At 39.4% G+C, this 13,411-nt stretch overlaps 1 protein-coding gene across 2 annotated transcripts in view; it reads right to left on the reverse strand.

The window, feature by feature from the left end:
* Nucleotides 1–13,411, reverse strand: part of tnk1 (tyrosine kinase, non-receptor, 1) — a 58,383-nt gene that overhangs the window by 24,877 nt on the left and 20,095 nt on the right. The window contains exons 2-6 of one of the 2 annotated variants that reach the window (XM_061913884.1): nt 13,193–13,367; nt 12,197–12,264; nt 8,269–8,460; nt 1,690–1,842; nt 1,345–1,622 (exon numbers count right to left, since the gene is read on the reverse strand). In XM_061913884.1, the coding sequence (XP_061769868.1) occupies nt 1,345–1,622; nt 1,690–1,842; nt 8,269–8,460; nt 12,197–12,264; nt 13,193–13,349 (848 nt within the window). In that variant the 5' untranslated portion in view covers nt 13,350–13,367. Of the gene's footprint in view, nt 1–1,344; nt 1,623–1,689; nt 1,843–8,268; nt 8,461–12,196; nt 12,265–13,192; nt 13,372–13,411 lie in introns of both variants that reach the window. The other variant, XM_061913883.1, reaches the window with a different exon arrangement.

Here is a 13,411-nt window from a genome sequence, read left to right on the forward strand (position 1 = left end):
CAGCAAACTTATACTAAAAACTAGTTTATTGTTCTTAATGGAAAGGCAACAAGGCAACCGCTTTTTACTCTCGGGGTTTCCTTGCCGCTCAGGAAAATCATATGATTTAAAAATGCATTTTTCCATCAATAACATGACATCGTCACAGAAAGTGCGTGCTCTTTCAGTCAATAGGTGCTCAAGGAATATATATATTATAATGTATATATATATATATATATATATATATATATATATATATATATATATATATATATAATACTGTTTATGTATATGTGTATATATATATATAATACTGTTTATGTATATGTGTATATATATATACATACATACATACATACATGTATACACACATACATATGTACATATACATTTATACATATACACACATATATATAATATATATATGTATATATATAGATAGATAGATAGTACTTTATTGATTCCTTCAGGAGAGTTCCTTCAGGAAAACACATATATATATGCACACATATATATATGCACACATATATATATGCACACGGTCCGGGGGCCGGGCCGTGTGCATATATATACTGTCTATATATATATATATATATATATATATATATATATATATATATATATATATACATATATATATATATATATATATATATATATATGTGATTTTGAAGAATTTATCTGAACGTGCATTAATTACTTCTGTTCAAAATTGTTAGCAAAGGTCACATGTTAAATGTTTAAATATTAACTGTCAGTTTACTGTACTTTGCAAACTGTACTACTATACGAGTACGTATTTTCTATTGTTTCAGTGGAAATAAAACAGGAAAGTCCATTTGTCAGTCATCTGTTTCAATTATGAGACACAATTGTGTCAAAGTCATGATTTTTTTTCCATGCTTGAAATAAGAAATTATTACTTTAAAAAAGTACTTTTATACTTGTGAGTGTTGATGACACAGCTTTGCAACAGTTGATATTTTAGTTTCAAGCATGTTTTACTCAATAAAGTTCATAAAATCTCAGCAACAAGCTGTAATATCTTATTGAGATAGTTTAGGATCAAAACCCTTAAAACAAGTACAACACTAACATAAAATCTGCTTAGTGAGAAGAATTATCGCCCTTATTTGAGATATTTAATCTTACTTAGATTTCAGTTTTTGCAGTGCAGGAAGCAGAGGCGGTCACCCAGGGCCCTAAATTTTTGACATCATTATTATTATTATTATTATTATTATTAGTTAACTTTAGTGAACTTTGGCATGTATAATCACGCACCTGTGCACAGTGGTGACCGCCGCCTTGCCCCTAGTTTTTAAGGTGTGCCCAGGAGTGACTCAGTAACACAGTCCTTACCATGCAAACGGGATCCGTCTATGCGCTGACATGATGTAGTGGTCCACTTCTTGACTCAGGCCCCTCATCAGGCCGAAATCCCCGATCTTGACCATGTCTTTGGAAGCCAAAAGAACATTCCTGGCTGCCAGGTCCCTGTGAATGAAGCGGCGGGTCTCTAGGTAGTCCATACCCGCCGCAATTTGAGTGGCAAAGAGCCACATGCGTAGCAGCGGGTACTCGAACTGACGCAAGCGTAGTGTGTCGTATAGCGAACCTAAGGGGGCTAGTTCTGTGACCTGGAAACGGTATAAACCAACGTTATGTATGTTGCATGCAAAATGGGGTTTGGATGGGCAGTCCTACCATTTTGAGGGGCTGGGTAAGCACCACACCGTACAGTCGAATAATGTGTGGGTGGTCGAGCGACTGCATGGTGGTCACTTCTAACAGGAAGTCTGTTAACATATCCGTCTGCTTGCTCATGCTGTTTCGTAGGGACTTTACTGCCACAGGAAGCTGAGGGAGAAAGAATAAAAAATGCATGTTTTTTTATCATTACATTCAAAACCTGTATGTATGTTTCAGCATTAATGGTGCCTTCACAGATGTGTAAGTTACCTCTGGCTTGGAAACTAATACACCCCCATACCATCACAGATGGTATGGGGGTGTATTATAATTTTTATTTTAATATTTATTTAATATTTAAATGTATTTTTATTTTAATTTTCCTGAGGGAGCTTTCCTGAAGGAATCAATAAAGTACTATCTATCTATCTATCTATCTATCTATCTATCTAGATGCTGGCTTTTGAACTTTACGCCTATAACAATCCGGATGGTTCTTTTCCTCTTTGGTTCGGAGGTCACGACGCCCACAGTTTCCAAAAACAATTTGAATTGTGGACTCATCAGACCACAGAACACTTTTCCACTTTGCATCAGACCATCTTAGATGAGCTCGGGTCCAGCAAAGCCAGTGGCGTTTCTGGGTGTTGTTGATAAATGGCTTTCGCTTTGTACATTAGAGTTTTAACCTCCACTTACAGATGTAGCGACAAATTGTAGTTACTGATAGTGGTTTTCTGAAGTGTTCCTGAGCCCATGCGGTGATATCCTTTACAGATTGATGTCAGTTTTTGATGCAGTACTGCCTGAGGGATCAAAGGTCTCGGGCATTGCCACTTACATGCAGTAATTTCTCCAGATTCTCTGAACGTTTTGTTGATATTACAAACCGTAGATGGGGAAATCCCTAAATTCCCTGCAATGGCTCCTTGAAAAAAGTTGTTCTTATACTGTTCAACAATTTGCGCACGCATTTGTTCAGTGGTGACCCTCACCCCATCATTGTTTGTGAATGACTGAGCATTTCATGGAAGCTGCCTTTAAAATAATAATAATAATAATAATGGATTAGATTTATATCGCGCTTTTCTATTATTAGATACTCAAAACGCTCACAGAGAAGTGGGAACCCATCATTCATTCACACCTGGTGGTGGTAAGCTACATCTGTAGCCACAGCTGCCCTGGGGTAGACTGACTGAAACGTGGCTGCCAGTTTGCGCCTACGGCCCCTCCATTCATTCACCAGTGTGAGCGCCACCGGGAGCAAGGGTGAAGTGTCCTGCCCAAGGACACAACGGCAGCGACTTGGATGTCAATAGGCGGGGAGCGAACCTGCAACCCTTAGGTTTCTGGCACGGCCTCTCTACCCACTACGCCATGCCGCCCCTATATACCAATCATGGCACCCACCTGTTCCCAATTAGCCTTTTCACCTGTTGGATGTTCCAAATAAGTGTTTGATGAGTATTGCTCAACTTTCTCAGTCTATTTTACCACTTGTGCCAGCTTTTTCGAAACATGTTGCAGGTATTAAATTCCAAATGAGCTTTGTTGTTTTTGAAAAAAACAACAACAAAGTTTACCAGTTCGAACGTTAAGTATCTTGTCTTTGCAGTCTATTCTATTGAATATTAGTTGAAAACGATTTGCAAATCCTAGTATTTTGTTTTTATTTACGTTTTACACAACGTGGCAACTTCACTGGTTTTGGGTTTTGTATTTCACATCAATTACATTTGTAATCGTGAATTGTTTACAAAAACGACTGATAATAAAACAGGACTAGTCATTACAAGATAGAGTTCATAATCGTCCTTGCTTTCAAATCCTTCACGCAGTGGTCTGCTACAAGCAGATTACATTTACCCCTTTAATGTCAGTTGCTGTATTCGCTTGGAAAAAAGTCATTCTCAATGAGGCTTAGATGACCTGAAATTATTGAAACAAATACATTTGTACTTGATTGCTTATACTGACTGCTATTTGTCATTTTAGAAGAAACTAGTGGGTGCTTACCGGGTATAAAGATCAAATGTCGCTAGTAAAAAAAAGATAACTTGTCCCAGATCTTAAACATTGCTCTTTTCACTGTTGACAAAGATTTGTCTTCCAAGACATCACAACATCCAAGTTCTGACCAGAACTCTGACATCAGTGAAAACATTGTTGTAGGAGCAAACGACACGATGCATCGCTATATTGACATTTTGTCTAACACCTGGTATCATATTGCATTGTGTTCTACCCCTAGTACTAATACTGTATTGTTAAAGATAACAATAACATACATCACAATTTAAATATTTATCCTTCCTCTGGCATCAATACAGATTGCAATAGAAAACGATACCATAAATTGGATAATCTGTCAACCATACTTTGTTTTACCCTAATTTCGCCGTTAAACTGCCTCCCCAAAAATATCTCCTTGCCTATTCGGTGGAGCACATGTGAGCAACATCATACGTGCACACTGTGGCCTCACCAGTTGCACACCTGTCCCAAAGCTGACTAAATAACAAGTTAAATATTTTATTATTATAATCAAATGACAGCAGTCATTTCCATGAGATTATTTTCTAATATAAGTGTTTTGGCTCACTTACAATGACAATAACAAAAAATATTGTTTTCCTTGAGCTGCGGACTAGTATTGTATGGGTGGAGGTCCTGCTTTGGAAATAATTTGTACACCTTTCAGATATCGCATTTAGTTCCCATTAAAACATTCACATGTGGCACAATGAGATGTAAACATGTAACTTTCTGTTTGTAGAATATTAGTTTTTATTAGTATTTCTATAACATATTAACAGCATTTCAGGATTAGTACACATTAGATTGGTAAATCATAGTGTATCGACCTGGAATTACACATTATGTGTGGTGTTGGAGTTGTCCGACTTTTTGTGTGGCTGTTAACGTATCACTGGCTAAGTGCCATATGTACAAACCCCGTTTCCATATGAGTTGGGAAATTGTGTTAGATGTAAACATAAACGGAATACAATGATTTGCAAATCCTTTTCAACCCATATTCAGTTGAATGCACTACAAAGACAAGATATTTTATGTTCAAACTCATAAACTTTTTTTTTTTTTGGCAAATAATAAACTTAGAATTTCATGGCTGCAACACGTGCCAAAGTAGTTGGGAAAGGGCATGTTCACCACTGTGTTACATCATCTTTTCTTTTAACAACACTCAATAAACGTTTGGGAACTGAGGAAACTAATTGTTGAAGCTTTGAAAGTGGAATTATTTCTCATTCTTGTTTTATGTAGAGCTTTAGTCGTTCAACAGTCCGGGGTCTCTGCTGTCATATTTTACGCTTCATAATGCGCCACACATTTTTGATGGGAGATAGGTCTGGACTGCAGGCGGGCCAGGAAAGTACCTGCACTCTTTTACTACGAAACCACGCTGTTGTAACACGTGGCTTGGCATTGTCTTGCTGAAATAAGCAAGGGCGTCCATGATAACGTTGCTTGGATGACAACATATGTTGTTCCAAAACCTGTATGGACCATTCAGCATTAATGGTGCCTTCACAGATGTGTAAGTTACCCATGCCTTGGGCACTAATACACCCCCATACCATCACAGATGCTGGCGTTTGAACTTTGCGCCTATAACAATACGGATGGTTATTTTCGTCTTTGTTCCGGAGGACACCACATCCACAGTTTCCAAATATAATTTGAAATGTGGACTCGTCAGACCACAGAACACTTTTCCACTTTGCATCAGTCCATATTAGATGAGCTCGGGCCCAGCGAAGCCAGCGGCATTCCTTAGTGTTGTTGATAAATGGGTTTCGCTTTGCATAGTAGAGTTTTAACTTGCACTTACAGATGTAGTAACCAACTGTAGTTACTGACACTGGTTTTATAAAGTGTTCCTGAGCTCATGTGGTTATATCCTTTACACACTGATGTCGGTTTTTGATGCAGTACCGCCTGAGGGTTCAAAGGTTCGTAATATCATCGCTTACGTGCAGTGATTTCTCCAGATTCTCTGAACCTTTTGATGATTTTACGGACCGTAGATGGTAAAATCACTTAATTCTTTGCAATAGCTCGTTAAAAAATGTTGTTCTAAAACTGTTCGACAATTTGCTTACAAAAAACATCCTTGTTTGTGAATTACTTAGCATTTCATGGAAGCTGCTTTTATACCCAATCATGGCACCCACCTGTTCCCAATTAGCCTGCACACCTGTGGGATGTTCCAAATAAGTGTTTGATGAGTATTTCTCAACTTTATCAGTATTTATTGCCACCTTTCCCAACGTCTTTGTCACGTGCTGCTGGCATCAAATTCTAAAGTTAATGATTATTTGCAAAGAAAAAATGTTTATCAGTTTGAACATCAAATATGTTGTCTTTGTAGCATATTCAACTAAATATGGGTTGAAAATGATTTGCAAATCATAGTATTCCATTTATATTTACATCTAACACAATTTCCCAACTTATATGGAAACGGGGTTTGTACATGTATTGGCGCAAGTGAGAAAATGCGAGCGGCTGCTGTTGATATGACAGATGACAAAGTTGGTTTTGGTCTGGTTTGTATGGCAGAAAGTGACCAGTTTTGCTGTGTATAATTTTTTTTTTACCAATGTGTTTATGGCCGACAATAAAGACTTTTGCTCAATAAAGTGATTGATGGAATTTATGTCGTCCTTAAAGTGTCTCGACAGACGTTACAATAATTGAACAGTGATGAAAAACACGTTTTTCTCTGTTGTCAGTTACTTTGAAAATTGTTATGCGCGGCATAGATTTGCCATTCGCAGAGGACGCGTGAGAAGTGCGCAATTGCACAGGCGCGCACCTTAGAAGGAACATTGGATATGACCCTTTTTGAGAAACTGAAGTTTTACCACAACCTCCCTGAATTGAGTTACTTGAGAAAACTTGACCATATTTATCTATTTAGCCGTGTGAGTGACATTATGTTATGCAACTGATGACGACTTCTTTTTTCACAAAAATTCTCATTTTCTCTGCCTTCGTTAGCTCTCTGTTTCTGTGTACTTAGTACAAAACCCAAAACCTTTAAAGAATGCTCATCAAACACTATTTTATAACATCCCACAGGTGTGCAGGCCAATTGGGAACAGGTGGGTGCCATGATTGCGTATAAACGCAGCATCCATGAAATGTTCAGTCGTTTACAAACAAGGATGGGGCAAGGCTCACCACTTTGTGAACAAATGCGGGAGCAAATCGTTGAACATTTCTCAACGAGCTGTTGCAAGGAATTCAGGGATTTCACCATCGAAAGTCTGTAATATCATCAACAATTTCAGAGAATCTGGAGAAATCACTGCACGTAAGTGGCAAGTCCATGACCTTCGATGCCTCAGACGGTACTGCATCAAAACCTGACATCAGTGTGTAAAGGATATCACAACGTGGGCTCAGGAACACTTCAGAAAACCACTGTCAGTAATCACATTTCATCGCTACATCTGTAAGTGCAAGTTAAAACGCCACAATGCAAAGCGAAAGCCATTTATCAACAACACCCAGAAACGCTGCTGGCTTCGCTGGGCCCGAGCTCATCTAAGAGGGTTTAATGCAAAGTGGAAAAGTGTTCTGTGGTCTGACGAGTCCACATTTCAAATTGTTTTTGGAAACTGTGGATGTCGTGTCCTCTGGACTAAAAGGGAAAAGCCCACTCAGGGTGTTATAGGCCAGCATATATGATGGTATGGGGGTGTATTAGTGGCCAAGGCATGGGTAACTTACACATCTGTAAAGGCGTAATTAATGCTGAAAGGTACATACAGGTTTTGGAGCAACATATTTTGCCATCTAAGTAAGGTCTTTTTCATGGACGCTCCTGCTTATTTCAGCAAGACAAGCCAAGCCACATTCTGCATGTGTTACAACAGCATGGCTTCATAATAAAAGAGTGCGGGTACTAGACTGGCCTGCCTGTATTCCAGACCTGTCTCCCATTGAAAATGTGTGGCGCATTATGAAGCGTAAAATACCACAACTGAGACCCCGGACTGTTGAACAACTTAAGCTGTACATCAAGCAAGAAAGGGAAATAATTCCACCTGAAAAGCTTCAAAAATTGGTCTCCTCAGTTCCCAATCGTTTACTGCGTGTTGTTAAAAGGAAAGGCCATGTGACCCAGTAGTAAAAATGCCTCTGTGCCCACTCCTTTGCAATGTGTTGCTGCCATTAAATTCTAAGTTAATGATTTGCAAAAATAATTGAGTTTCTCAGGTCGAACATTACATATCTTGTCTTTGCAGTCTATTCAATTGAATATAAGTTGAAAAGGATTTGCAAGTCATTGTTTTCTGTTTTTATTTAACATTTACACAACGTGCCAACTTCACTGGTTTTGGGTTTTGTACTTTTACTGGATAGAATAGGGAGCCTGTTGATTGGATTTAAACTGACGCCACCTTGCTGCAGGCTTGTGGATCATTCTAACAAGAATACTAGAGTGTAGACAAAAATAAATAAAATCTTCCCACTGCTTGCTATCTTCCATTTAGTCATATTTTACACACTTTAATATACAAATATTGCATCATATCAAAAAACTGTCATGTTTCTTACGATTTTTCCAGTAGGTGTATGCCACTCTCCCCTTTTCACCACACCAAAGGACCCGGAGCCCAGTTTCTCTCCCAGAACCAGCTCACTATCCTGGATTAAACTGGGCAAGGCCCGGCTGCTGCCTTCCTGGATCTGGGCAGAACCGGAGCTGCTCCACTGCTCCCCTCCATCTGGACCTCGTCCGCTGGGAGCCTGTGTGAATGGAGAACTTATGTATGAACACAGCATACCATATTGTAGACGCTAGGGTTTGTAGCTATGCCATCTTCATTTCTTCACAAGCCACCCACCTTGGATTCATAAAAATTCTGATTATGTGGAGAAATCCTCTCACGAAATTAAAGCAAAATACGACGCTGAAGTCTAAAGTTTCAAACAGCTCATTTGGAGGAGGTATTAAGGAAGGCAAGATTGTTTTATAAACGTCTCCGCCATCCCTCCATGATTTGATTTCAATTTTTCGGGACTTATGGAAATCCCAAATACACAAAAACAGGTAGGAAAAGTTGGTTTTGCATAGAAGGGCACCTTTAAGGCTGAAAAAAGTAATAGCACTTCTCTCCCAAACTATTCACACACTTTGTCCATTGGTTGTTTTGAACAAAGATCAGGTGAGTGTGTTGCTATTTAGCGCCATAAACTGGATTTCTAATGCATACACTCAACAAAACTATATAGATGCGATACTTTTGTTGTTATTAATGAGTCAAAGACAAAGATGTAAAACTTTTTCTATGGACGTAGACAAAGGGATTATTGTTCACAAATCTGTCTAAATCTGTGTTAGTTATCACTTTCCCTTCGTCGAAATAATCTGTCCACCTCACAAGTGTGGCATATCAAGGTATGTGGTTATAGGCTAGGGCTGCAACTGACGACTAGTCAACGACAATCTTATCGGTTTGTCGGATTTTAAAGCGTACACCTATTTAATGGCTCTAATTTTTCCATCGACTTTCAAATGCGGCTTAAGTTATTTTAGGCATGTGCTTGGATGACTAATTAATCTCAATTCAGTAGGCCTTTAAAATAGCAGCATTAAAAACAAACAACAAAAAAACTAATCTAACTTTTTTTAAAAGAGGAACATTTTGTGGTGTTTAAAAAGCTTCACATTGATACATTGACTAATATTTTTATTATTAGTACTCTAATAGACTCAAACTTCGCAATTGTTATTTTGTCTTTTTTTTTACTACGCTACTTTAAAAACTACTTCAGTTGATGCAGACAAAGTTTAGCTGGCCGACTTTGGCTAAAATGATAGTTAAAGTACATTTTTATACGTCATCTCATATTTGTTTGCTAGGAGAGGTTCAGTCCGTGTCCTACAGTACCTCCGGTTGTCCGACATCATGGTAGGTAGGTCTTTACTGTCATTGCACAAGTACAACAAAACTTTGTTTTCAGCACAAACCCATTCAAGATTAGACAAACAGTGTACAGGGTTACAGAACAGTAACACTGATGGGTCGCCACAAAGCACCCTGTAAAAGATGGGAAAAAAGGTAAACGCTGGGGGAGGATAAGTAAAAAAAAATACAATCTCGACTGGGCTCTGAAGGGGGTTGAGTCTGGAGTGGGAAAAAAAACTCCATAGCAAAGCACATATACATATTACAACATACGACTCGAGACTTGCAACAGAGGGGAGGGAGTGGGGGCTACCGTGGCAGGCTGCAGCTCTTCAGGCGCTGCCCAGCCATCCATCACCCCTAAGGAATTTGCGTCAAGGACATTGGATGGAGGTTGGGGTATGTGTGTGTGGCGTATATCTATTGTGGATGCATGTGTGTGTGTAAGTTTGCCACGTATTTCAGTTCCGCAGCTTTGGTGTTGTCGCAGCCGCCAGTCAGTCCAAAGTCAACAAAAACTGGTGTGTCCATGAGAGACAAGAAGGGAGTTTGTTGTGTCTTTGCTGCACTGTCCTTCGGGAGAGTCTCGAAGCCAGGGAAACAATCCAAGTTAGAATGTTTTGTATGCGAGTGAAAATAAATTGTGCTTTTCACTCTAAATTGTCTATTACTGGTCCTTAAATTCATCCTGCACGGCAGACAGTCCGATGTTATCCAAATCACAGTGTCAACAGTTCTGCCCGCATCCTTCAATCATTTGTGGCAGCTTTGGGGTACTTTGAAGACTGCCAGCATCTTCCAATTTGTCAACAAACCAGAGCAACACTTACTCCAATCAGCAGATGTCCTGTTGTCATAATTCCGAATAGGTGGATATCTTCAAGTCCTCGACTGAAAGGGTCGCCAGGCACACAGCACTCCTTCTTTTCCCAAGAGTCCGTCGTGTGTCCAGCAACAACCGCTTTGTCAAGACAAGCAGATCCCCCCAAACCCAAGATCTGGTCAATTCCGTTGAGGCCAGTTAATCAGATCCAATGTTTAGATTTGGAGAGCAGTGCAAAAAGAGGCAACAAGAAAGTTAAGATAAGACAAGACAAAGAAGCAAGCAGGAGAGATAAGGGAGAGAAAAGGGGAGCGTCCGCCTTCGATGAGTGCCAGTGAGAAAAAAATTTAATAAATAAAAATAAATAAATAAATAAAAATAAACTCTTTGCTTTAAATGCACAGATGTGCTGCCGTAAAAGACAAGGTCCACCTGCAAAATGAACAAGGTATTGACGTCTTGTACAATTATAGGAGGAACTTTTATCAAAATGTAAATGTTTTCACTGGCAATGTTTTAGCAAATGGCGGCGGTGGTTACGTCACGACAATTGTGGACAAATATAATTGTTGGCGACAAATTTTATTTGTCGACGTTTTTCGAGAATGTCTAAATATCGTTGCACCCATAACCTTATGCTCGACACTAGAAAAATCCATCACAAAATGTTCAGCACAATACCACAGATGTTGTAATTGTGGAATGCTGACTGCAAGAATGTCCACCAGACACGTTGCCCATGAATGTTCACATCTGTGCCACAGGCCTTCTCCAAAGATGTATTTTAAAAAGGTACATTCAACCAGCCTTACAACTGCAGACCACGTCACCACACCAGCCCAGGACCACCACATCAAGCGTCAAGCTGATGTCAACGTTGTAGATCGAGTGGTCCATGGTTGGGTTATAGCTGGTATGGTATTGGCAGGCGTGTGTTAAGGATAACAAACGCAGGTGCATCTTATTGATGGCATACCGCGACAAGATTGGCACGGCGCGGACTTTAACCCGCTTTTTCTGCCGGGACCGCTGCTGCCGGACACGCCCCTGCTCACGCTGGGCGCAGCACACCCACACAGCAACAAGGCTGCAGGCAATTGCGCATCAGCGCACCTGGGCCAGATGAGAGGGAGCGGAATTAAACCTGGTAAACCACAGTTCCGCCTTGGTGTCGCCTCCTTCCCTTTGAAGATCCCGTGATCCATGATTCATGTTGCAGCATGATAACGCACAGCCCCATGTTGCACATCTCCTGGAAGCTGAAAAATCCCAGTTCTTGCATGGCCAGAATACTCAATGGACATGTAACCCACGGAGCATGTTTGTGAATATTTGGAACAACACATATAGAATCTGAGGCAAATGGTGGTCACACCTGATACTGCCTAGTTTTTTGACCCCCTCGAAATGCCCACCATCATACAGTACAAAACAGCACAATTTTATAGTGTCCAGCCAAAGGCAAATCTGTGCAAAAGGAATCAGCATCTTGATATGCCACACTTGTGAGGCGGTTGGATTATTTTGGTACACTAACAAATTTACACAGATATGGAATAGAGTGTACATAGAAACATTTTTAGATCAATGACTTTAGCTCCTGAAAGATGGGAGCAAAATTAAAAATGATGCGTTTGTATACTTTTTTTATATTTGATATTATTTTTGGTCAAATTTCAACAGAGTCCTATGTAACCTGCCCAACAACCAGTGGTTTGGTGAAGTAATATTACTGGACAAAATTTAGTACCTTTGGCATCCACGACCGCACCCGTGAGGTCTTGTAGCGTTTCAGAGCATCCCATAATCGTCTTTGTGCTTAAAAAGGAAAAACAAAAGATGTAACAATACTAATTTGATTTGATTGCTATTCTGTTATCAAAATATTGTCATTGCATCATAAGTGATGAACATGTATCAATATGTGTCCCAGTACCATAGGAGCTAACAGAACAATACATGAGGGTGTTGATATTTTGGTCTAACTGTGGTATCAATAGCTGATAGAATAATACCGTGTGTTGCGGTATGATATTTTGCCTCACCCCTGGGATTATGTATACTGTAAGTGAATATCTGACATTGTGATATCATTTTCAACCTTTGGTATCGATATTGTGCCATAAAAGATAATAATATGTTACATCGCGATATCTAAAACAAATATTGCATCATAACACATACTGTAAAATAATCATGCATCTAGTATCATTATTACATCATAAGAAACAATAATACCATACATAATGATATTAATATCAATCGCTAGTGTCATTCCTGTCAATATTTTGTCCCACCATCCATATCAATACTAACACCACTAATACCAGTAACAGATACCAAAAAACTATATTGTGATATTAATACTGTATCCTAAGAAATAATTATTTCCACACTTAGCATCAATACGGTATCACAAGAGACAATGATACCAATATTTGGTGCCACCCAAGGAATTAATCCTGTATCACAAACATAAACAACCATGATATTGTATATTGATATACTGATGCTAGCGAGATCATGTTATATTATTTTCGATGCAATATATTGCAATATTGATATTTAGCTGCAGCCATTGTATTGATACTGTATCGTAAGTGCTAACGAAAAGAGACATTGCAATATTGCTATATTTTTTCACTTGTGGTCTATAGCAACTCGTTTAAGATGCGATAAGATGTAATGGAATTAGCTGCAACCTGTTAGGACACAATGTACACAATGGAGCACCACAGAGCCTCACCAGGTTTGCTAATGCCAATCTGCTCCAGGTCGGCCTCTTTGACATAGGCGAAGTGCTCGATTCGTGTGATATTCAGGCCATCCCTGACACGCAGGTAGAACTTCTCCAGCTGCACGTCAGCCAGGAGTTGGTACAGCCATTGAGTGTCCTGGTCCATCAGCAGGACACTGCCAATCTGGCTAGAAAAAGAAGAGCAACTTCAGCTTCTCTAGTCGACCC

Source organism: Nerophis ophidion, linkage group LG10, assembly GCF_033978795.1.
Source record: "Nerophis ophidion isolate RoL-2023_Sa linkage group LG10, RoL_Noph_v1.0, whole genome shotgun sequence".
Classification (NCBI taxonomy): domain Eukaryota; kingdom Metazoa; phylum Chordata; class Actinopteri; order Syngnathiformes; family Syngnathidae; genus Nerophis; species Nerophis ophidion.